The 26709-nt window shown below is 35.1% G+C and overlaps 4 protein-coding genes across 4 annotated transcripts; 1 reads left to right on the top strand and 3 right to left on the bottom strand.

Annotated features, from left to right (window-relative positions):
* Positions 1–2763: 2763 nt before the first annotated feature.
* LOC120161694 (arogenate dehydrogenase 1, chloroplastic-like) lies at positions 2764–7087 on the bottom strand. The gene is made up of 3 exons (XM_039171912.1): positions 5931–7087; positions 3736–4705; positions 2764–3236 (listed from the first exon to the last, which is right to left on the bottom strand). Exons 1-2 carry the CDS (start codon positions 7016–7018, stop codon positions 3757–3759), a joined length of 2037 nt encoding a protein of 678 aa, XP_039027843.1. The 5' UTR covers positions 7019–7087; the 3' UTR covers positions 2764–3236; positions 3736–3756.
* A 1780-nt stretch (positions 7088–8867) lies between these two features.
* On the top strand, positions 8868–9413 carry LOC120161094 (codeine O-demethylase-like). The gene is made up of 2 exons (XM_039171378.1): positions 8868–9158; positions 9225–9413. The coding sequence occupies exons 1-2, from the start codon at positions 8868–8870 to the stop codon at positions 9411–9413; spliced, it is 480 nt and encodes a 159-aa protein (XP_039027309.1).
* Positions 9414–10368: 955 nt separating this feature from the next.
* LOC120161686 (pyrophosphate-energized vacuolar membrane proton pump) lies at positions 10369–15233 on the bottom strand. The gene is made up of 8 exons (XM_039171901.1): positions 14899–15233; positions 12817–13391; positions 12329–12708; positions 12153–12239; positions 11740–12070; positions 10865–11275; positions 10688–10747; positions 10369–10586 (listed from the first exon to the last, which is right to left on the bottom strand). The coding sequence occupies exons 1-8, from the start codon at positions 15158–15160 to the stop codon at positions 10380–10382; spliced, it is 2313 nt and encodes a 770-aa protein (XP_039027832.1). The 5' UTR covers positions 15161–15233; the 3' UTR covers positions 10369–10379.
* A 6439-nt stretch (positions 15234–21672) lies between these two features.
* Positions 21673–25943, bottom strand: LOC120161652 (receptor-like protein 13). The gene is made up of 6 exons (XM_039171870.1): positions 25538–25943; positions 25305–25451; positions 25119–25193; positions 24324–24428; positions 24077–24232; positions 21673–23971 (listed from the first exon to the last, which is right to left on the bottom strand). The coding sequence occupies exons 1-6, from the start codon at positions 25926–25928 to the stop codon at positions 21711–21713; spliced, it is 3135 nt and encodes a 1044-aa protein (XP_039027801.1). The 5' UTR covers positions 25929–25943; the 3' UTR covers positions 21673–21710.
* Positions 25944–26709: the final 766 nt, after the last annotated feature.

Here is a 26709-nt window from a genome sequence, read left to right as displayed (position 1 = left end):
ATTGAAAAGTCACCTTATTTTAAAACTAATGGAATTGTCTGGAATTAATGGCAATGGTAGCAGAGAGCAGTGTGAAATTGATTGAAGATACGAGCCATGCATGTATCTCCTCCACCCGGTTCAGTCCCCACAACTTGTGTCCCTCTCACCTTCTTCGATGGAATTTTCCTACTTCGTCCACGGTACACTTGGACGCGACGCATATTTTTCTATGAATTCAAACACACCGCTTTGCATCTCATGCAAACAATCCTCCCCGATCTCAAAACATCTATCGCTCACCCTGCAACATTTCTTTCCTTTCGCCGGAAATCTCGTTCCCTCCACCTCCTCGGATGCCTTACATTTTTTACACGGAGAGTAACTCCGTTTCGTTTTTCGTTAAGGAATACACGGTGGATTTTAACCGTCTAGTGGGTGGTGAACATGCACTAGAGCATCAAGAACTTGAAGCTCTTGAGTCTTGTCCCACAGAAGCCACCTGCTGCAATTGCAAATGACACCAATGGGATGCATGCAAGAAACCATGATGGCCATTCAAATCACTGTAAGGGTACCCGCGGGGGGTGGTCTCCAAGAGCAGAGCACCAACTTCTCTTCTTACGTAGAATAGCATCAGAGGCACGCGATAAATCAGCAAGGAGGTCCTCTTTCCTGAAAGGTGCCCCTTTGAACTTCGCTTCTAACCAACAAACCACCCTAACTCTAGCAGAAAATATCACCTGTCTCACATCAAGATTCTTTTGATTAAATACCAGCTCATTTCTATGTAACCATAATGACCAGATCACTGTCAATGGAATAATGCCCAAACAATTCCACACTTGGAACCTATAGGGAGAAGCTCCTTCCACGCCATAAGGAATAACTTGGGGTCATTGGGCAAAGCAGAGGAAACCTCCCAAATTTGAAGGAAAGCTCCCCCCATACCCTCCAAGCGGCACAACACGAGAAAAATAAATGGGGTACCGATCCCTCGCATTCCATACACAAAGGGCAGCAGCTATCTGACACCACATTTATTCCACGTTTCACCAGTTTCGATCTAACCGGGACTCTTCGGAGAAGGACCCGCCAGACAAACGCCTCTACCTTGTAAAGAGCAATTCCTTGCCATATTAACGCTTTCCAGTCAAACTCAGCTCTGCCCGGAGGGAATTGCAATGCCGCTACTGCCTTTGTCGAGAAACGTCCATCATTGTTCCCCGGCCACTTTACTCGATCAAGGTTAAACACTGAAGCTCCAAACTCATGCAACAATCGAAATAAGGCATCGCATTGGTCTCTCTCCCAGTCAAAAACATTCCTCCTGAACTGAATGTTCCAAACACATCCATTATTTGTTTTAGTTCCGAAATCCGATACTTTCCCTTCTTTATTCAGTGCAAGCGCGAACATTCTATGGAAAGCAATCATTAGTGGGCAATTACCAATCCAGGTATCTTGCCAAAAGTTCACTATCCTCTCGTCGTCGACTTGGATTTTGAAGGTATCTCTAAGGTTTTGGCCACCAATCTCCTTGTTGAAATTCTGTAGAATGTCCCGTTATATCCATGACAAGCCTCGGCCCCTCGGACTCGGAGGACAGATATTACCTGGATCAAAGTTATACTCGGCAGCAACGATGCGTTTCCACCGTAAGGAGACCTTCCACCCAAAACGCCAGCACCACTTCCCAAGCAATCCACAATTCTTAACTTTCAAATTGATGATACCTAGTCCACCCCATTCAATCGGCTTGCAAACATCCAACCACCTCAGCCAATGTATCCCCTTTTTCTCTTGCGAAGCTCCCCATAAAAATCTCGAGAATATGTTGTTCAATTTGTTATATACCGAACTCGGCATTCTGAATAAGGACAGAAAATATATCGGAAGGTTAGTCAAGACCGCCTTAATCAGGGCTATTTTGCCCCCAAAAGATAGAGTGTGACTTCCACCCTGCGAGCCTCTTCTCCACTCTCTCCATGACCGGCTGCCAAATCAACCTAGTATTTCTCTTTGCTCTTAACGGTAGGCCCAAGTAGTCTGATGGCAGCTTGCCTTCCGTGCAGCCGACCTTGAATGCCCAACCACGCACCTCATGAGCACAGGTATTGACACCGAAAAGTGTACATTTCTTAAGGTTCAATTTTAATGCCGATGCAAGTTTGACTCTGTTTTTTCCATAACCATCTTCTAGCCTTCTAGGGTCAGGACCTCTCCCTGTACCGACAAACCTCTTACTCTGGTCAAATCGATAGTCCTAGAGGGATATCTCACCATCGAAACAGAGATAATGTGATCATCTATTCTCGACTTACTCATCCTTCTTATTGTCGACTCCATATGCCCACGAGAAGCAAAACATGCGAAAGTAGAACTACTATATCTTGGTTTGTTGTTGATCGTCAGAATGCAGACCAAGTTAACCTTACCGTGATGGTTGAACGCCTCCCTCAATGCTTCTCTCGAGGCCCGTTTGCTCAAGTTATCTACAAAAATCGTCCATTCCTCCCCTGTGTCGCCATTCTTCTCCCTCTGCCTGCTGACTCCTCGCATTCTTGTTCAACAATAAGAGGTGAAGAGTTGTACTGCTTGTTGATTGATTTACAAGCAAATGAGAGTCGCTTCCTCCATTGTGCAATTATTAAAAGTGAAAAAGCATGTCGGAGATTAAACTTCTAACAAGAATCAGTTAAATCAGAGGAATCATTAGATTTTCTTATTATGATAATCACCACAATGAAATGTGGGAACTTATTTGGTACCATCAACAAAATGGAGTGCTAAAGCAACAGAAATTTAATGATACAACATCATCATCTCCCTTCCAAAGAATAAGTAGAAAATCAAAACAAACTGATACCAATAAAATCCTCCAACATAGGGATAACTCAGAATCTGGTAATCGAATGAAGTCGACAAAATTTTGAGTGAAACATCACATTCCTTGGGCCATGCCTCGATTGGAATCAGATCACCAACATCTCTTTCATTATTAACTTCTGGCAATTCTTCTTGTCCTAATGTTTTCCTAGTCTACAATTTCCTTCTATTTATTCAGAAACAGAACCTCTTCTAACATCATTACTGCTTCCCACAGGCCACAGTGCATTAGAAATAAGTTAAAAAGAAAAAAGAAACCTTCACTTTTGCAGCTACAATGGCGGGCATAAGGTTGGCAGACAGCTGGTTCCAAAGTGAGCAATGGGAGACCCAATCACCATAATGTAGAAATTACATCAAGTAAAATCCTTCACAAGAAAAGTAAACATTGTCAAAACAGTATAAGGATGATAGAATGGTTAACTAATTAACACATACATAGAAACATACATAAATATATGTATGTAACATTGTATCCATCAGAATTATTCTAATTAAAAGGGGGAGGCAGGAAGAGATGAAATTAATGGGGCAGAATTTTTTTTAGCAACTCAGAGTATAGCCAAGAACAACAAACAAGATTCGACTGCGATGGTGCATAAAGTATCTGTGTCCTAGCAAAAATCCATTAATTACAAAAATTAAAATAAAACAATCGGATGCAATAGAGAGAAAAAAAAGTTACACGTGACAAGTATATGGAATGAAATGGTCACAACAGTTACATATTACAAGCATGGCATTTATCAATCAACACAAAAGCCTTGATTTCAAAACTTTTGGCTTCAAAAGCCTTTTGATCTTTTGAAAATGAAATAGATATTGAAATGGATAATAAGATAAAGGAAGATTAACCATATAACTTACGGATAAAACAAAAACATAAAGTTAGCTGATTTTAGCACTCTCTGGAGAAGATGAAAGTGAACCATTTTGCTTGACTGATTTCTCCTGCAATACCTCGAGCTTCTCTGAATTTCCAAACAGTTCTTTCCGAAGAACACCATGCAATCTACCAAAGAGCTGCTTCTTCGATGACTCAAAGGCAAAATCCATTCTCTCAAGCTGTTCCATTGCATTTACATTGTACATGAACAACCCATAATAAAGATCGAAGCTGTCTCCAGATGTATTCTCCACCAACTTCAACAATGTCTCATAACCTTTTGTGTTAATAGGTGTCGAGGCCAATTGTAGTTTCTCTAAAACCCTGCCCATCGTATGGGTGATGAATTGTGAACCTGCCGCATGTCGGTCATGTTCTGCACAAGTCATCTCCACCATTTGACATCCTTCTCGGGCAAAAATATCAAGGAACCTATTACACCGAGCTACTCGTCTTTCATCATTTCCAATCCTCACCTTATCGAAAACAAAAGGAAGCCCATTCCATCCATTTTTACCACTTTCGGGTCCAAACATGGGGTGCGTACATAGAATATCAAACTCTGCCGGTAAATGTTGAATAAATAAATTCATTGGAAACTCCTTCACTGATAGTACATCAACAAACAGAGTACTTCTCTTCAGTCTCTGAAAGGGCATTGACTTGAGAACTTTTTCAGTCGAAAGAATCGAGGTGCAGAGGAGAATAACTTCTGGATGCTCTTCACAGAGGTCATTAGCATCAGAGAAGAAAGAAACCCCCAACTTTTTAGCTGCATCCCGGTAATCAGTTCGAGAATAGGTTAAAACTGAGTGGCCCTGGCGAGCCATAGTCTTTGCTAGGAACTGCCCAAAGTTTCCAAATCCAACAATCGCAATCTTTAGCTTTGAACTGTCATCAACACTTTCAGATATCTTTCCTTTGAATTCATAAGGTATAATATCTTGAGATCTGAAAGTTCCAATAAAAGACCATAAATATATTAACAGCTTGAATCACAATAATCCCAACTTACTTTCTTCCACGGCCAAGCAGTTTTAAAAGTCAGCTAATCCTAGATCAATTGTAAACATCTCAAACTATTATGAATTAAATATGAAATTAAACATGTCAAGGAAGAAAAAAAATATTGAAACACTTCACTTCTAGCAATCCAGTCCATGAGCTTAATAAAGTGTTGTCAAGGCATGCGCTAGCATTATTCAACAAAAGTGCGTCATACCCCGTCAGTCCAGGCCCATTTGACCTAGGCATGCCTTTTTGTAAGGTGGTAGGTATAGGAAAAGCCCATCTGATTGAATTTCTCTTTAATTTCTTTTATTTTCACTTTTTTCTTTTCATTTGTTACAGCTTTACCAGTGAGAAAACTATAATATCAAACTACATACTTCGTAATATTTGAACATTCAGCGACAAATATTGACCATAAGGAAATTATGCATATTTACCAATAAAAAAATTGCATGTTTTGTAGATAAACTACACTCTTCATCATATATCTTAAGCTTTATATATATATATATATATATATTATGAATACTCGCATATATACATATTGTGCTTTACTTCACTCAGGCTAGCTTCTTTTTTGCATCTTGCACATGAAGCAATATAAGAGTTCACCTAGAGTGTGCTTTCTATAGCCACATTTACTACAATAACTATATGTGAAAATGATTTAATATCTATTTCTAACCAAATTCTACAAATTTAATATTTAAACAACTATCAAAACCGAAGCATTAAGAATAACAGCCTATAAAACAAAGAAAGATTCTAAATTCTTTGTGATTTTCCATATTCAACTGATATAGAAAATCTTAGCATTTTAAAGCTAAATGAATAGCTACTATCTATGTCATGCATGTTGAATTGAACCAACAATTAAATTCTATAGCCACATTTACTACAATAACTATATGTGAAAATGATTTAATATCTATTTCTAACCAAATTCTACAAATTTAATATTTAAAAAACTATCAAAACCGAAGCATTAAGCATAACAGCCTATAAAACAAAGAAAGATTCTAAATTCTTTGTGATTTTCCATATTCACCTTCAACTGATATAGAAAATCTTAGCATTTTAAAGCTAAATGAATAGCTACTATCTATGTCATGCATGTTGAATTGAACCAACAATTAAAGAAACAAAAGTGGAATCCTCGAAATACCTCAGAGCATTCGAGCTTAAAGCCGATGCAGCATCATTTTGGTAACTACCATCATGCAGACTCTTAACCTTCTCTCCTTTATCAAACAACTGTTTCCTCACAACCTGATGCAGCCTGCCAAAAAGCTCATTCCTCAAAGCATCAAAGGCCAAATCTAACCTCTCCACCATCTCCAAAGCACTCTTATTATACAAAAACAACCCATAGTACAAATCAAAGCTATCCCCACAAGTATTGTCCACCAAATTCAATAAAGCCTCGTAACCCTTGGTATTAATCGGCGTTGACTTCAACCCCAACATGTCCAACACTCTGCCGACAGTGTGTGTCATAAACTGTGAGCCCGCCGCAAACTTGTCGTGCTCCTGGCAGCTCATTTCCACCATTTTACACCCTCGGTTTCGAAATATTTCAAGAAATTGTTCACACCTTTGGACCCGGGAGGATTCATTCCCGATTCTAACTTTTTCGTAGACAAAGAAGAGGTCATTCCAGCTTTGCCTGGCGCTTTGTGGTCCGAACATGGGATGAGAACAAATGATGTCGAAATCAGCAGGCAAGACATCGAGGAGCAGGTTCCTAGCGAACTCCTTCACCGATAAAACATCGATGAACAATGTGGACCGTTTCAGTCTCTGTAAAGGAAGAGTTTTGAGAACCCGTTCGGTCGAGATAATCGAGGTACAAAGGAGTATAACTTCTGGGTGTTGCTCACATAAGTCGTCGGGGTTTTTAAAGAAGAAAACTCCCATCTTTTTGGCTACATGGGAATAGTCGGATCTCGAGTGGGCTAAAACTTTATGACCCTGAGAAACAAGAGTTTTGGCAAGGAATTGGCCGTAGTTGCCAAAACCAATGATGGCAATCTTGAGGGAGGAAACGGGTCGGGTATCGCATGGATCGGGTTCGGATGCGGGAGTGGTGGAGCAACATTTGATACAGAGTGGTTTAGCAGAGTGCACAAGTATGGGTTTTGTGGGTTTTTTTGGAAGGAAATAGAGAGATTGGAGGAGAGGTGGAGAGGCAGAGGAAAGAAGGGAAAGAGAGTGCTTGGGAAGAGATCGATGGAGAGAAGGATGACAAATCATGGCGCGTTTTGCAGAGAGGAAATCTCTCAGGCTATGCACCCGACAAGGATGACCGCTAAAAAATGGGGCTTTGTGACAACGTGGGATGTTCGGCCCTTTGGTGTTTGGGTCTTCGAAACTGGCTATGAGACTGAATACGTAAAGGAGGTGCCGTTTTTAGCGGCCCTATAGGTGGCAGTGGCAACATTTTGGATAAGCTATACAAATAGTTTTATTTATTTTTTGTTTGATGATTTTAGTTATCAGTTTAAAAATTAAACATGTAGTCTATTATGTTATGGATTTATTCGATTAAGATTCTTAATCATTAATTCTAATTAATCTCTTAATAAAAGTGTTACATAAATTAAAAAAATTACGTGTTATGTATTCTTCTTTTTAAAAAAAATCATATACTATGTCTTTTTCTTGTTCTTTTTCAAAATCCACCTATTATGTGGCTTCCTCACCCATCTTATTAGTCTGAAGACGCCGTGCATTCATGGGGTCTTCTCCATTTGCCTGAAGATGACATGCAATCGTGGGGTCTTTTTCATTTGTCTGAAGAAGTCATGTAGTCATGGAGTCTTCATATTTAGCTTGAAGACGCGTGGAGTATCTGGTATCTTTAGGTTAATATTGTTTAATTCACCCTCGATGGAGAAATAATCCCCAAGGTGAACTATATTGGGAATTAAAAAATCTCTTATATTATCTCCGCCATTTTCTCTTATTATGTTTTGTTTTTGTTTTTCTTCTTTATAGGTAGGGTTTAGAAAACAACTAACTTCTAATTACCCAAACCAAAAGGTGAAAGAGGATTTAATTAATAAATAAATAACCATGAATTTTTTAGCTTGATCCAAGGCAGCACTGAAGTTCAAAATATAGAAGGGTAGAGTTTTGAATCTTCTTTCGAGTCAAACTCTCACAATTATCCACCACCAATAATATCATGCACAACACGTTCTCGATCATTAATAATAATCTTATCTTTAACCATTCAATTCTTAACACTTTAGCCTCATTGAATCTTTGCAGTGGTTTATTTCTCTCTCTATTTTCGAAAAATAGAATAATGTGAAGAAACAATCATTCTCTTCATGTTAATCCTTGTATCGAATTGAAAATTCTTCTCAAATATGTTATGTTCGTATAATTGAATTTTCTGCTTCTCAAATCTATTATATTCACATAATAAAATTTTCTTTTACTTCTCAAATTCGTTATTCCCACACAATGAAACTCTTTTTCTCTCTCAAAATTGTTGTGTTGTTCTTTGTTTTGTTTGACATAAAATTTTCATTTGTTTGATTCAGTCAAGATATGATTACTAATATTGTCATCATCATCGGATAAGAAAGAGAAAATAACAACCTTATATTTATAATTATTGAATCTTACATAAAAAATTTGACATTATTTTTTTTATTACGAATTTCGTAATAAGAAAAGGACTCTTACAAATTTTCATACATTTATCTGCCACAATGCGAATTTAATGTTATAATCCAACCATAAAATTTCATACTTAAATGACATCATTATCATTATCGAGTTAAAATATAACCAGGGATAGACCTTAGCGGAGGCGGTCACCCCCATGAGAATTGAAAATTATTATATATTTTAGATTTTTTATATGTATTTTTTATTGAAAATATATTTTCTCTCCTATAGAATTTTTATAGGTCCAAGTTCTCCCTTGAAATTTTATAAGATTAAATTCGTCCCTAAGTATAACTATAACATCTCATACTTTTCTCAGTTATCTCTTTATTAATATATGTCACGTTGAATTCAAGTCAAAATATAACAATTGAGTTCTTATAGAGAGGTCTTGCATGAATATTCCACCAAGCTAAAGAAAATGGCGGATATCCTGTATAAGGCCATGGCAAAATCACTTGACATAGAAGAGAATAGCTTCTCGGGTCAGCTTGGAGACAACCCGGCAACGCATGTGAGGTTCAACTTCTATCCACCTTGTTCGAAACGGGACAAAGTTCTCGGTCTCAAACCTCATTCAGATAGATCCAATGTGACAGTCATACTGCAAGATGAAGAAGTCGAAGGCCTTCAAATTGTCAAAGATGAGAAATGGATCACTGTTCCTGCAATCCCCCATGCTCTTGTTGTTAGCCTTGGTGCCCAAATGCAGGCAAGTATAATAAAGTTCGACCATAGGAAGTAATGGAATTTGTTTGATATGTATTAACTGATGCAGATAATGAGTATCGGGATATTCAAGAGCCCACTGCACAGGGTGGTGACGAACACAGACAAGCTGAGGATATCAGTGGCCGTGTTTAATGAGGCAGTGCCGGAGAAGGAGATAGGACCTGTAGAAGCCTTGATAGACGACAAGAGGCCAAGGTTATGCAGAAATGTGAAAAACTATGCTTTTTTAAACTGAGTGCTATCACAAAGGCAAAGTACCACTCGAGGAGGTAAAATTTCATGCGTAGAAATATGGGATCATGCAAGGATTAAGGCTCTTTATTTGATTCTGATGCATGCCTCTATGCAGTACCTTCATCTGCAAGAATGTTATATAGCCAGTTTTACTGTACTGTTGCCTTGTTTTGGATGTTACTTCATCAAGGCTTATTTGCCTATGATTATCTATAAGCAGAAAAATAAAGTTAAAACGATTATTTAATAAATCAATTATTATTTGATAATTTAAATTTTCAGTAGATCTAATGCATGTTTTCAAAAAAAATTAAGTTCAAATTGAAATTTTTGAAATTTTAAGAGAACCTGATTGAACTTTTCAAAAAAAAAATTAAAGAGTTGAACGTAAAATTTGTGCCCCATCTAGCCCCAGTAGGCAATTATTGTCCGACTCTGTTCACATTAAAAATTGGAACAATAATGGTTGACAGCTTAAAAAAATAAGGGTTCAATTGAAAATTTTGACAAATGTTAAGGATTAATTTTGACATGTTAATTTTCCATACGAAAGAAATTTGGCTAGCCGAGTGCCTGAGCTTGAAGCCCTTTTACCTTTTACCTGCAATTACTAATCATCACAATAGGACCGGTTTTCCTGCAATGTCTTCTGTCCACACTCCACAGTTCAGCCTAAATCTACTTATGAATTTCAGAGCCATAAAAACAGAGTGGTGCTGGGAAAGTGAAACAAAAACACTCTTCCATAAAACAAACAAAAGGTGAAACCAGTTCTCAACTCTTTTCCAGATTGACCATTATCATCAACGATGTAATTGTCAACCCTTTACAAGGGAAAATTTTCACTACTGAATTTAACCTTCAACAGGATATGTCAAAATGTACTACAAACTAAATATACTTAAAAACAGAGTATTAGAACAAGAATCGGCAGGGATTCGAACCATACCCAATGTTTTTGTTTTACTTAAAATATCTTGAAAAGCAGTCCACCGTGTGTAGCAAAGAAGGGTGCAAAGACGAGTGATTCAACAGCCATTAGCTTGATGAGGATGTTCAGTGACGGCCCGGATGTATCCTTTAGAGGGTCACCAATGGTGTCGCCAATAACAGCTGCCTTGTGTGGATCTGATCCTTTAGGACCAAGAGTTCTTGCATGGTCTGAAGCACCGGCCTATATTCGACGACAAAGGCCAGAGCATAAATATAGAATCATTAATTTCAAATTTGTCAAACATAAGGGTGGCTAGGAGAAGTCGGTCAAATCACGGATACCTCGATATACTTCTTGGCATTATCCCACGCACCCCCGGTGTTTGATGCAGAGATGGCAATCTGCAAATATTACCGAGACGGGAACAACAATCAGTTAAAACTTCTGTAGTAAGCATCTCAAGCAATTCAAAAACATATGGTTGTGGTGACACCATATTAAAGACTTGTGAACATTACCTGGACACCAGAAACAAGTGACCCAGCGAGGACACCAGAGAGAGTTTCCACTCCGAAAAAGATCCCAACAATAAGGGGTGTGAGCATAACTAGAGCACCAGGTGGGATCATTTCTTTGATGGAAGCATCAGTAGAGATCTTCACACAGGTGGCGTAGTCTGGCTTAGCAGTGCCTTCCATGAGACCTGGGATCGTGTTAAATTGCCTGCGCACTTCCTCAACCATCTTCAAAGCAGCACTTCCCACACTCTTCATAGTCATAGCAGAGAACCAGTAAGGAAGCATTGCCCCAACAAGCAAACCAATAAAAACTTTAGGGGTCAACACATCAACGGTTGAAATAGCAGCACGACTCACAAAAGCACCAAAGAGGGCAAGGGACACGAGGGCTGCTGAACCAATAGCGAAACCCTGGGGAAAATGCAGAACGTTCAAATGAATACCCATAGTAATGCAAAAATAAATATTACAATTTTTTCAAGAAAACACAAAAATACTACATCGAGCAGAAATCAACTAGACTTCAGACCAGAGTTCAGAAACTGTTTATTATAGTTACAAACAACATGAAAAAAACAAAGGCATCGAATAACTCTTAAAAGTTAAATTTAGCCTGGAAGAAAAAAAAATAAGTAATCAAGATATTGAATAACTCTTAAAAGTCAAATTTACCCTAAAGTGAAAAAAAATAGAATTTCAGAGAACAAGTGCGAGCTGGCTTCAAGGGACCAATATAACATTTTTCCAACGACCATAAGTGCTAACCGTAACACTAAAAGTCTAAAACCTCGTTATGCCAATGCAACATCCAGATGCCATGGATCAAATAAAAGGAGAAAAAGTACTGCTAGTGCTTAAGCAAAAACATATCAAACCTTTCCAATAGCAGCAGTGGTGTTTCCTGCAGCATCAAGAGCATCAGTTCTCTCTCGTATTCTGTGGCTCATGCCAGCCATCTCAGCAATGCCTCCAGCATTATCACTGATGGGACCATAAGCGTCAATAGCCAATCCAGTAGCTATGGTGCTCAGCATTCCAAGGGCAGCAACAGCAATGCCATACATAGCAGCAAAGCTGAAACTAACAAAAATGCTGATTGCGATAGCAAAAATAGGAATAATGCAAGACTTATAACCCAATGCAAGGCCAAAAATAACATTAGTCGCAGCTCCAGTCCTGCAGGAATCAGCAACGTCTTGTACAGGGCTGCAGGAGAAAGTACAGAGAGAGTTAAACTCAATAATAACAAAGGATACTCAAGGACAAAATTACTATCCAGGCTAATTACCTATATGCATTGCTAGTGTAGTACTCCGTTACAAAACCAATAATTAGGCCAGCCCAAAGACCAACAGCAACACATAAGAATAGTTGCCTGCAGAAGAAATTCAACATTATACACTCATTCTAATACAAACATATGACTCTTGCTCTTTCTCAATAAAAGAAGCACTGAGAGCCTACCAGTTCTTCACATCTTTCTGCTCTCCAAAATTGAAAATAGTAAAAGAAGATGGAAGAGCTATCCAACTAACAACTGCGATTCCAATAGTCATGAGAACAGTGGAGATGATAAGTTGCCTCTTCAATGATGGCTCAATTTCCTGAACAGCCTTGATCTCAAAGAAATCAGTTGCAAATAAGGTGGTGATTAAACAAACAATGATACCAACGGAACTAATGATGAGTGGATATAACATTGGAGTCAATTCATGATTGATGCCAAAAGAAGATATGGAAGCAACAACAAGTGCAGCACAAGATGATTCAGCATAGGATCCAAAAAGATCAGATCCCATTCCAGCTATATCACCAACATTATCCCCAACATTGTCAGCAATCACCTGAAAAATTGAAGCAACTCAGTGATAAATTCACATCCCAGGAGGATGAAGCACAACTTAATTTCAGAATTCTAAAGCCATCACATATTAATATATAAAGTAACTTACAGCTGGGTTTCTAGGGTCATCCTCGGGAATGTTTCTTTCCACCTTTCCTACAAGATCGGCACCCACATCAGCAGCTTTGGTATAGATGCCTCCACCAACTCTGCCAAAAAGTGCCATGGATGAACCTCCAAGCCCATAACCAGTGATGGCCTCAAAAAGACCACCCCAGTCATCACCATAGTAGAGCTTAAATAAGTTGATGGCAATGTAAAGCACCAAAAGGCCATTAGCAGCAAGAAGAAAGCCCATAACAGCACCAGATCTAAATGCAGTAATAAATGCCTTTCCAACTCCCTTTCTAGCCTCCAGGGTTGTTCTAGCATTTGCATAGGTAGCAATTTTCATCCCAAGAAAGCCAGAAACAACTGAAGTGACAGCACCGAGCAAGAAAGAGATTGTGCTAAATATTGCAGTGGCAAGAGCAGGTTTGCACGTCTTAGATTGGTCATATGTGCAAGGCTGGCTCTTTGTACTGAAACCCTCTACCGAGCCAAGGAAAAGGAAAATCAAGATTGCAAAAGCAACCATGAAAATGCCAACATACTGATACTCAGTGAAGAGAAATGAGGTTGCTCCTGTAAACTCATAAATCCAAAATCAGATAACTGGGAAAGTCTTTTTTTCCCCAAAATTTAACAAGAGAACAAAACAAGCAGAGCAACTAAATATAAACCATTGATCCTTTGCAGACAAAACAAAGTTCCCCTGAACATTGTCTAGAGAACTAGCTAGAGTTTTCTTATTACCGTCCTCACTTAATTTGATGCAAATTCAAACAGAAAAGTAGTTGCATTTTGTAATGTAACATTTTTGTTGACAGCAAATGAGAAAGTCTTGATCCAAATATACTTCTATAGGGTAATTCAAAATTTAAATCACTTCATTCAACATTTTCTTGTAGTTCACAAACCCTTAATTTCATGAAATTACATCATTGAATTTTTAATTAAGTGATGTTAAGTTCAGTGATGTAATTTGAAAATGAAAGTGACTTGCATGAAGTGAAGTTAAGCTTCAAAGACCTAGAATGCAAATTACCTTACATCCATATTTAACAACAGTAACCTATAATATACCAAAAAAAATAGCTCATCATGTTCCAACCTTAGAAGCATAGAAATGTTTCTAAAGCATCCCACTTTCCAAAAGTGAATAAAGTGCTAAAGCATATAGTATCATGAAATAGTGCAGCATATGCTCAAATCAGCTTTTACTAAGACAATCATTCATGCATGATATGACTTCAATTTTACTGAAGCACTCATAATTTTAGGGTTGGGGGAATGAAACTAAACAAACATTTCAGACAAAGTAACTAATGGTCACTGCAAACTTGAGTCAAGGGCAGCCCTATACAAAGAATTCCATATCTGGTACAAGTTCAACAAAAAAAAGTACAAAATCTTGTATATATAAACAACAACAATGGCATCGTGGAATTCATCAAATTCAATTTTCCATAGAATTTCAACATTGCAAATTCATCAGTAGGAAAAAAGTTTTTCTTTTCACATAGCAAGCATGCTCCACGTGCTAAAAGACCATTTAAAAACCAAAAAAAAGGGCCTGGATCTCAATTATACTTTCAATGCGCAAACCGAGAACCTACATCGATATTGATTGTGAGATATAATAAATCAACACATGTGGGTCCAAACTACAGATTCACGCCATTACCATACACTTCGATCTAAAGAAAACGTTCACTAAAGCACATATTTTATTATTAAGACAGCTCGCAGAAGCTGTAGTTGTCCATGACATTTTAATGAAAAAAAAATTCCGATACTTCAGGAAAAAGATACAAACACTTTAGCACAGGCAAACATGAAGAAATACGAACTCGTGCTCCCAAACTCTTTTCTTCTTTTTCTTCTTCCCAGTAGTGATTCGTGAATAAATATAAAATCTAAGCAGACAAACCAAAAACTGAACCAGCCAAACATAAAGCTCACACACAAGGAGAAGAAAAAGATCTAAACTTTCAGAACATAAAACCAGATGTTTGAACGCTACAGGAAAAGTCGATTCAAAAAAACAGATCGCGAATACATGTAAAAAAGGAGTGAAAAGAGCAACAACCTTCAGAAATGGCGGTCTGAATTTCAGCACATTTAAGAACAACGTTATGGTCATTAAGACCTTCTTCCTCTTCAATGAGGTAATCGCCATACCCATTTTTGCCACCGGCACCGTTGTTCCCGGGGGAAGCAGAGTCCCTACCAGGGGACAGCTTCACCTTGGAAACGAGAACCCATTGAAAGAGAGAAAAGGCAATTCCAATAACGGCGCAGACCGGGATCAGGATCTCCGCCCCGAGATCTGGCAAAATTGAAGACCCCATATTTACCACTGTCACAAAGAAAAGAATCAGACGCAACGACCGACGAGAATGAGAGGAGAATGGGAGAGGAATGGGGGTTATATATACGAAAATGTTGTGGTCTACAACTTTAAAAAGTAAATAAATAAATAAAATGACAAATTATTTTATTATTTTTTTAATAATTATGAGGAGTGGAAAAATCAGATCTGGAGAAAGAGAAGTTTTACCGTTACAAGTAAGTGGTGAAAATCAATTTTGTTTCCTCACCTTTTATTTGGGGTTCGAAATGAATTTTACCATTGAAAATAATTTAGAACCTTTTTTTAGTATATTTAATAATATTTTTAAATTTAAGGCTTAATTATATTAAAATATTTTTAAATAAAGGTTTCTTATTTTTAGTAGATTAAAAATGTTAAATTTATATTTTATTAGATTAAAAAATATGATGTCATAATTTGATTTTTTAAATATTATATTGCCAACTTTATGTTTAAACCATGAGGTAATTGCATCGTACATTCTCAAATTATGTTTAAATTGGTTCTCAAACTTTTAAATTTTAAACTCATCCCCAAATTATAAACCTCATTCTAAATTAGTCTTCAATTTTTGAACATTCTAATTTCATCCCTAAACTATAATCTTGTTCAAAATTAGTCTCCAGACTTTTGAACATTTCAATAACTTCCACCTAAATCATTCAAAAGTTTAGGGATAAAATTATAGCATTCAGAAGTTCATGGATCAATATAGAACGAGGGTCATGGTTTGAGGATGGATTTGGGATGTCCAGAGTTTAGGGGCTAATTTAGAACGGGAGTCCTATTTAAGGATGAAATTAGAATGTTCAAAAGTTCATAGACTAATTTAGAATGATGGTCATAATTTGAAGACTTATAATGCAATCAACTCTTAAAGTATCGTTCATGGTAAGTATGATATGATGATTGATATTGATTATTTAGTTCAAATGTGTATATGATCATTGCCCTATAATTTTCTTAGAACTTATTAGTTTTTATTTATTTATAAATTCCATGATAATGATGATAATAATGGTTACTTATGTGTGAAAATATAACTCCAACATTTAATCTAAAAATTGAAACAACATTTTTAATTTTTTTTAAATTACTATGAATATATATAATTATAATTAAATATGCCAAAGCTTGGATATGGTTAAATTGAGAAAATGACCTAGTGAAAGCTTGTAAATAAATATCAAAATTGAGCAATACAAGGCAAGGCAATGAAAACGACGTCGTGAACCAAAACATGTCGCCAATCAACGCAACCTATTTAGGAATTAGGATTGTGCTTTACCTAAATTCGTGAAAAAACTTTCTTTTTTTATCTTTATTTTTATTATTTTGAATTTTGACGTGGCAATTAATTATTCGTATAAATCTAGGAGGACGTAGCTCACACGCATCGTGTGCCTGGCTTTCTTATCTTAAAACCTAAAAACTTTTTATATTAAAACTAGAGTTTGGTATATTGGTTTAAAATATTATTTAAATCTTAAATAATATTAAACCTTATTAAAAAGAAAAAAAAGTCTTTTTATGATTTATTTATTTTTGAATTAGGGTGTGGATTGCATTAAGTTATCAATCATATTAGTAACGTACAAAGAGGTCTAGAACCATAACATAATGAATATGTGGAGGGAGATGAGATCTGGACCCTTCACCCAAAGTGGATGGCGGCCTCCTAGCAAACCTCCTTTTGTACGAATTTCTATTGAAGTTTATAGGTTATTGTTTATCACATCCATTTTATATTTAACTAAACGATAAAAATGACGATGTAAGGCAAATTGGGTTGAATTATTTTTAAAATTCGAGTTTGGGTTTAAGGTGAAAAATCTGATCGATCTGAAAATTAATATAAAAATATTTTATATATTTAGGAATAATTGCAAGAATATCTCTCTTTATATTATTTTTTATTAAGTCCCTAGTTATTAAATAAAATTAAGAATTTTGTGTTATTTCGGGTTGGGTTAGAGTCGAGTTTTATCTCAAAATTCGGGTCGAGTTAGCCGAAAACCTTATCCAACTCGACCCATGCCCATCCCTACACATAGCTGCAAACACAACAACTTGAACTTAAAATCTCTAAGAAGAATAATACTCTTTTTAACTAATGAAATAAAAATTTAAATATGTAACACTTCAAATACAACAACCGCACATGAAATGGGATTAAAATTTAAACCTTTAAGATTTAAGGGTTAATTGAAATTTTTATTAATCTTTGATGATTATTCGTGAATTCTCAAAAATATTGGGACAAACTAAATAATTAACTCTAAATTTAAGATATCTATATATTTTTTATTTTCTCATTTTTCCCTATTTCAACCACATGGAATCTTCTCTCTTCTTTCTTATTCAGATTTTTTCTTGATTTGTCGTCATTAAGGTCTTCGTACTAGCATGCTTCTCGTGTTGTCAGTATCAATGGCGGATGCAAAGTATATTTAGGGTGTATAAGTGTCCATTTTAAAATTTAAAATTTTTATATTAATTATCTATTTTACTATAGAGATTCATATTAAAATTTTATTTATAACCATCATACGAAATATTTTAATAATTAATATATATATTCACTCTAAAAAAACATTTCTCCATCTTTCATCAGTTTGAGTCCAATTAAACCGTACACAGCATCCAATGTCGTCCTAATTTGCTAGATTTGGAAGAGAAGCCTATCGACCATCTTCAAACTCTTCATTGCCATCTACACCATGAAATAATGTTGGCATGAGACTGCTCATCCCCTAAATTACAAAAGTGGAGATCCCCGTTGAATTTTGGGCTATTGAGGGCCTACGTGCCGCATTCGTTGCATGTGAGTGGGAATGTATTTCCTAATGATCCAGTCAAATCAATTTAATGGTTAAAAATTACAATATTTACAAAGTTCAGATTTGTTAATTTGTCATTCTGTTTTGGATCCAATAAGGAAAAACATTTTATATATATATATGAATTTTTAAGGTATAGTGGGCACCAAATGACAATGATATATTTTAAAATAAACAGAAAATAACAAGAAAGGATCAAAGATTGGATTTGCTACCATTTTAACAATGTTTTGTTTTAAACATTGATGTCGGCAATTACATTCATAATTTTTAGGTTAAAGTATACAGATGAACTGACTATAGATATTATTTTGTTGAGTCTAGAATATTAAAAGTTGTAAAATGATCTCTCGATTATAGAGTGTTACTTTATTAAGTTATTTGATTATTAAAAGTTACAAAATGATCATTTAATAATTTATTATGTTCCAAATTCATCATTTTCCGTTAAAAAATAATGATAATATAAGCTGGACGTTAACCTACTGACTAAGATATGATAAAATATAATCTCATAATCTCAAACGACTATCAGATCTCAGTCAACATTCTTGACATACAACTCAAACAACCGACAATTCTTTTATAAAAAAAGGATGAGTTTGAAACATAATAAATAGTCATATGACAATTTTGTAACTTTTAATAATTCATTGATTCAACAAAGTTATGACCTACATTAATAAGATCATTTTATAACAATTAATAATCAAAGGACTCAAAAAAATAATATCATATAATCAATAGACCATTTATGTACTTTATCCTAATTTTTAATAACAAAACTATACCGTAAATTCACTGTTTTAGGTCAATGCTTACCTGCCCCAGATGTCATCCCTGTAGACTGTTGAGTTAATATATGTATGAAAAGATAGATATTTTGTAGCAAAAAAGAGATAAGTATTAGGCTACACGTCAGCATGAAAAATGATACTTGTGTTTAAAACTTACAGGTCTAGTATTCTTTATTTTGCACAGTATGACCTTCGAAAGATAATTTTGATATATTATATATTTTATAAAAAATATTCAGTAAATAAAATAATAATAATAATTTAAATATCATATACTTTTTGACAAGACGTGACACATGCAGAGCAAAAATATCAATCTCTTTTTGAGGTAAAGCGAATAAAGATATACCTTAAAGTATAAGGATGAATTTATTTATTATAAGTGCAAATTTGTTAAAAAGCAATCAAATAGTTATTGAAAATTGAAATAATTTATGCAACCCATCTAAACTAAACCATGTTAAGGGTTAGCCCACCCTCGGATATTGATATTTTATATTTCGAGTTATTATTTATTATTTTATTAATTTAACAAAACTTTATCGTAAATATAAATTTTATTTTTAAATACTTTAATAATATCAGCTTTTGCATCGATTCATCCTAAACGGTCCTTTTGGGCCTTTAAGTAACGAAATTAAGGATTTAACATGCAGTAACGTTTTTTTATTGAGATTATCGTGATTGTAGATATAACAGACACTATTTTAATATCATGGTCATATAATAATAGTAATAGACGGTACCATTATCGTAATATCACGGATATTATTGCAGTTGTTAACCGTTATTTAGATCTTTGAACAAATACGAACTAAGTGATCTCCGTAATAACTTATCATCAAATTAATAAAAAAAACTTGAACAAAATAAAATGTAATTTTGGGGGAAACTGAAAATATTTTAATAAATAAAATTGAATTACTTTACAGATCATTCATCATTCGGTTCAATATTTATCAAGATTGATTTTTATGTATATTTTTTATTAATATAATATGGTATATGTTTAAGGGTTTTTAATCAATTGACAATGAACATTTATACTCTGTTGGTGCTCAAATTCAGTACCTCTAGGAAGAATAATAAATCTCTTTGTCACTAAAATTATTTGATTCGTACAATTTTGACGTATATTGATTATAATTATCATTGAAAAGGAAAGTGAAACTCCCTATATGAATTTTAATTTTTTCTTGTATATTTTTAAAATAAAATAATAATCTCAAATGATCGTATATTGTTGATATGTTGGACCCTAAAAGCAGATATTGATTAGAAGTTCTACAAAAAAAGGGGTAAAGTAATAGTTCCATTGCAATCAGAAGGGTTTAAGTCTTAATTACAATCTTAATTGATGGACGATACTTAAGTATCACTTCCACTTGAGGGAGATCTCAAGAATTGTATAACTCGAAGATAATTGAGTTAACAGGAGTATAGTTGATTTTTTATTTTGAAAGAATATTCTTGGCAAAAAGTATCAGACATTTTCGTGCTTTTGAAAAAAAAAATTAATGTGACCACTATATTTTTTATAATATGACTCTCTAACTTAGAAAATAATCGTAATGTCGAAAAGATTTTTTTTTTTAAAAAAAACAAATTTAATTTTTAATTAATTATGGTTTAACAAAAAATCTTATCTCGATTAATTTGGTGTTTCTTTTTTAAAGTTAAAAAAATGGTTCGGCGAGTCACCACCAATCATTGATTAGAGTGTGATTGGGCATCCAAAATGTTTTGTCATTTTAATAAGGTTTAATTTAAAAATTATTAAAACAACGTTTTAAAGTCTGCGTACCAGAAAATTGAGTTCGAGAGTCGATTACGCGTGGGGAAAGATTAGCACCCCCACAGCGCACTAAATCGGTACATAGTCGATTAATTAATTATCTTTGCAATTAAATCTACAAGTTCGAATTCAATTTAATTTAAGATCCCTTAAAATAGTTTTTATTTTTGAATTTTAGGATGGAAAACGACAATATTTTAATTATTTCCTATCAAGAAGAAATGAAATCTCATATCCTAAAGCAGTTAATTCTTACTCCAATCGAAATAAAAAAATATTACAATTATATCATAAAGTTCATTATTGAGTCAAATTGCACGAACAATGATAAAATAAAACAAGTTAAATTAGAAATTACCAATCCTTCTAGAAAGAATAATGATATTCGATTATTTAAAGACATTTAAATCGGACCTTTTATAAGTTCTAACGATATTTTCTTGAATAATTTAAATAGATGAACATTTCTTTTTTTCTCGTTCTCAAATTTTAGGTGCGGTTAAATTTTAGGGTTTCATTTAACGAGATACACTTTCATTTTAAAATCATTGGAAATAAATTTCTTATAAGTTAAAACAGTCACTTCACAACAATCCTAAATGAAAGAGAATTACCCTTAATCCAATTATTCGAATCGAGTTATGCTCATGAGGGTATCATGCATATTAACTAAAGAGCGTCACATACTCAAATAAATGATTGAACCTAGATTAATACATTCAAAAGAACACATGCAAATGCAAATGCGATTATATATATATATATAATTTATAATATATATAATTTATAATATTTAATATCGGTTAAACTCATATATATTACAGTCATTTTAATATAACATGTAATAAATACCTATAATGCTAGTTCATATAATAAATAGAAGAAAATATTCATCACGTTATGCTTGGTATATACATGAAATATTGAGGCAAAAATTAGGACCTATTTAGTGTATATATATATATAGGGCTGCACAAACACCATATAATATCTTAGTCATTTTATTCGAGATCCCAACATATATAAATATCAAGAAATCAAAAAGGAAAACCCCCCAAATTTATTTGGATACATTTGAATGCATATTTTGTTCCATTACAAATTTCTACAATAAAACCGTCTGGGGAGAACATTGTCTAGCACAAAATAGTAGCAGAAAGTGGCAGCGGTCTTTACATGATAGAACCAAGCTCGTCTCCAATAGGGATTTATGTACAACACAATAGGAACAACCAACAACATCACCGTGTAAGACGCGATGAAAGTCACACGAAACGCCCCCATGTCGATTAAACCATGTTCTCCATCATTGTCGGTTGATGAATTTGGCTTTGGTGGTGATGATCCAGTATCCGCACACTTTGGCAATGGTTCACCACAAAGAAAAGGATTTCCCAAGTAGCTGAATTCATCGAATGTCCCAAATTGTGCAACTCTTGATGGTGTCCTTCCAGATAAGTTGTTGAACGACACATTGAAAGTAGACATGAAAGTTAACCCCACAAGTTGAGAAGGTATATTCCCACTCAATTTGTTGTTGGAAAGATCTACACTTTCAATTTGCCTGAGATTAGCAAATGCTGGTGGGATTGGTCCTGTCAAACTATTGTGAGATAGATTCAAACCAAGTATCTTGTGCAAGTGTCCAATTTGAGGAGGAATTTCACCGACCAGTTTGTTGCAAGAAAGATCGATTCCAGATACCAGTGGTATGATTCTTCCCCTGTAAGATTTGTGACCATTTTTCATTGAAAAATCTATTGGTACATTCAACGAGAAAATGCTAGAGCCAATCATCCTGGCATTAACATAGTCTAGATCCCCTAGGGTGGTAAGATTTAGGCAAGGGGGAATCTGACCAGAAAGATTGTTATGAGAAAGATCAATCACACTCAAGTGATTCAACTTGCATAACTCCATTGGAATCTTCCCTTGTAAGTTGTTGTGGCTTAACAGAAGATAACTCAAGTTCGAAAGTCCACCAATCCAACTCGGAATGTTGCCACTCAATAAGTTCTCTCGGATATCCAGTGTCACCAAGGTAGAGCTATTACGAAGCGCGTCCGGTAAAGTTCCTCGTAACCTATTTTTAGCCAAATGAACTTGTATGATCTTAGAAGGGTTGAAACAAGATGGTATACTCCCTGAGATATTATTAACGGAGAGGTCAACAAGTACAATAAGATCAAGTTGACAAAAATCGATAGGGATTGTGCCTTCTAGATGGTTATTGGACAAAATAATTCTTTGTAAAGAAGACATATTTCCTAACCACTTTGGGATCCTACCAGAAAGTTTGTTGTTGCTAATATCTAGTGCTAACAAAAGGAGGCTCTTGGACAACAAATCAGGGATCCTTTCGGAGAAGTTATTTCCATTCAATTTCAACACTCTCAAGTTTGGTAATTTAAAATTTCCAGAGAAAATTTTGCCCTCAAGTTTATTGTCGGATAAGTCCAAGACTCTCAATGAAGTCATATGACCGAGAGAGGAGGGAATGGTACCAATAAAATGATTTTTTGACATGTTCAGAAACACCAACGATGGTAGCTGCTCTCCGATTTCTGGTGGGATGCTGCCATTGAAGAAATTGTTGGAGACGTCTAAATATGAAAAATGTATATGTGAAGCTAATGGTAGCTCAAGTGATCCAGACAAAGAGGTATTGGTGAGATATATAGACTCTAATTTTGTGTTGTTGAGCAGCAACCAATTTGGGAACTGATTTCCTTTGAAGAATATATTAGAGAGATGAAAAGACATCAAGTCATGTTGATGGTAGAGAAATTCAGGAAACGACTCAGCTTCTCCACAACACGACAAACTAATGGCTTTCAATTGGAACCTTGGGGACGAAGAAGGTACATGAGTTTCACCATACATGATATTGTTATCCGCAAATAGGCCCTTGAGTTTTGAAAGGTTGAACAAGGGTCCCAATGAGACAGGGATTTGAAAGTTGTTATTTGATAGCCACATGTCTTGGAGAGATGCTAGACCCTTAAGAGCATCAATATTTCCGGAAAACTGATTGGAAGAGAGTTCTAATGTTTCAAGAGATGTTAGACTTTTAAGAGCATCTATATTTCCAGAAAATTGATTGGAAGAGAGAACTAATGTTTCAAGAGATGTTAGACTTTTAAGAGCATCTATATTTCCAGAAAATTGATTGGAAGAGAGATATAACGTTTTAAGAGATGTTAGACTCTCAAGGACAGATATATTTCCAGAAAATTGATTGCGAGAAAGATCCAAGTTTCGAAGGGATGTGAGGTTAGAGAAGCACTCCGGCAGGCTACTCTTGAAATTATTAAAATTGAGACTCAACTGTTGAAGATTCGTCATTTCACACAAACCTGTTTATCCCATACAAGAAAAAGAAGCAGAAGACTATATGAGTTAGTACTATTCAAATAGAGTGTTGATACTATGTTATAGTGCAGAAGAAGTAAATGACGTACCTTCAAGGATATTTAGGCTTCCATTCATCTCACATTTATACAATTTCAAACGCTTGACAGAAGTAAATTGTCCAATGCTTCCAAGAATGTTGGTTTGGAGAAAAGAATAACCCACGGATAACTCTTCCAAGTTTGTAAAATTATTCTGATATTCATCTACCCATTCAACAAAAAGCGATTAATCTAAATATGTGAAAATAAGAAAGAGTTCGAGACAAAAAATGTTAATCCACATTTGCAAACTTACTTTGGGAAGCCATTATGGTTCCTTCAACATTAAATCCTGTCAAACGAACAGTGTTCAAGGAAGGGAATAAGGCCAGTGATTGTAGTGGAAGGCCACAATTGCTATCTGCACACACCAACCAATACATTTGTGTAGGTACATAAAAGGCTTTCCCCACCACCTAATTAATTCAATAAGATTCAAGTGTGGGATTAGCAATACCTGTGTCTGTGAGTGAAGAAGAGCAAGATAATGACAGCAACTCCAAGTGGGTCAAAGCATTCAGTTCTGATGAAAATCATAAATGCTTTTGTTTAAAATTAAACTAAACGTTATTTTCTTGACTTTAATTTAATACAAACTAATACAGGAGGGAGGGAGGAGATAATTTTACCTGTAAGATGTATTGATCCCGTGAAATTGGGGCCTCCAAGACTTAAAGACTTGAGATTCGAAAGCCTACCAAGGGATGCCAATATGCTACTGTTGAAGTGGTTGTCTTCCAAACGAAGTGTTTTGAGGTTCATCAACCTTAGTTGAGTTTCATTATCTGTATAATAATATATTTCATTACCACTCACAATTAATAGGTTATAACCTTCATTTGGCTTGTTTTCTGTTAATTAATTAATCATGCTTAGAATTAATTTGGTGGTAAACACACCAACTGCGTAGACATATATGTGGTAAACACACCCACCCGGATCCTCAAAGAAAATCAGCAATTCATTTCTCACGAAGTTCACTTGGTTCGTGCGACTAATTATTATTTTTGAATAGCATAAACTAATAAAGTTAAATAGACGTGTATAGTACCTTGGGATGGAACAAAGTCGGTCACTTTATTTCCCGACATGAACAATTCTTCTAAGTTGCTCAAAGCATTTAATTCTGAACATCAGAGAGAAATACCAATAACATTAAGTATTAATAAATCATATGAAACACAATCAAATCTTTTAAACTTTTATTGTGAGGGGGAAAAGGTTTTAACAAAAGTACCTTTAATATGTATAGCCCCTTCCAATTGGTTATGGTTTATACCCAAAGACTTCAAATTTGAGAGTACACCAAGGAACGAGAATATGCTGGTATTGAAGAGATTATAACTTAAAGCAAGTGTCTCTAGTTTGGGTAGTGTGGGTTCTCCTACAAAGATCAAGATAATTATAAATAAAATAAGACAGTTAAATAATGGATTCGTAGAAGGGAAATAAAAGTAAAAGTGAAAGAACCTTGGTGGTGAACAAAACCAGCTATACTGTTTCTGCCCAAATAAAGAGTGTTCAATTCCTGAAAGGGAAGAAACAAAGAGAGATCGAGATACCATTGCTCCCTCTCTCCCCAACCCAAAACTGCATCTTCCGCCATAGAATCATCAAAGAAACCGTGTACGGATCGAAAATCGATTATATTAAGGAAAAGTCGAATGACTCGCCCAGTGGAGTTATTACATTCAACCCTTTCCCATTTGCAACAATCTCCATCTCCCTCTCCCCATTTGTTTACACCATCGATATATTCACTGAAGTAAGGCTTGAGTTGCATGAGAGCAGTTTTCTCGTCATCCCAGCACCCATCACAACGAAACAACCACCACCCTCCTAAGAAGAACACCACCCACATCAGTTTCCAACCCTTCGAATTCATCCCTAAAACTCAGAGACCACTCAATATTAATTATGGTTTTATGCAACTACTGCAGCCTTGGGCCCTTAATACTAGCACCAGTGCATGTAAAGCAGGCAGCCCTGTTTCCACGAAATGCATCACATAGGACCCACGAAGATTCCTACAAGTCGTTTTTGTTGAATACATTCAACAGAAACTTCTAAAAGTCCTAATCATCGCCATTAAATAATATTAAAAAAAATATGCGGAGAGCGGTGTAAAGTCCAAAACCAGAAGCTGTGGGGTTACCGTAGAATTCCATGGCAATATCCATTCAACGTCAAGTGGGAGAAACTGTGAGCCATCGGATTTGTCTATAGTTATAGCTTTCTAATCAGCTTTCGTGGAAATTGAAGGTAAAAGCATTCCTTATAAGACCTTGACTTAAGAGTAAATCAGATTAGTTCTCGGATCTTATTTGATTTTTTTTAAAGAAGACAGTGATTGATTCAAAGTTGGGTATATTATATCATTGATCACTTAATTATTTATCCCTTTTACTTTTACCACTAATCTTTAAATTTATTCAATATATATTCTATAAATTTAGTACTAGCTTTAATTTAATTATTTTTCTTAAACAAAGAAAAATAAACAAATCACCCGACATTAATATTTAACCCCCATTATTAGTTTAAGGTTTACAGAATAGTATATATATGTTATATTATGGACAATGCTAGAAAAATGGAAAGGGAAATGTACATGAAGAGATTCGAAGCTAGACTAAATCAAA

Source organism: Hibiscus syriacus, unplaced genomic scaffold (genome assembly GCF_006381635.1).
Source record: "Hibiscus syriacus cultivar Baekdansim isolate YM2019G1 unplaced genomic scaffold, ASM638163v2 tig00002880_pilon, whole genome shotgun sequence".
Lineage (NCBI taxonomy): Eukaryota > Viridiplantae > Streptophyta > Magnoliopsida > Malvales > Malvaceae > Hibiscus > Hibiscus syriacus.
Note: the sequence above shows the minus strand (reverse complement) of the source record. Positions and strands in the feature narration are given on the sequence as shown.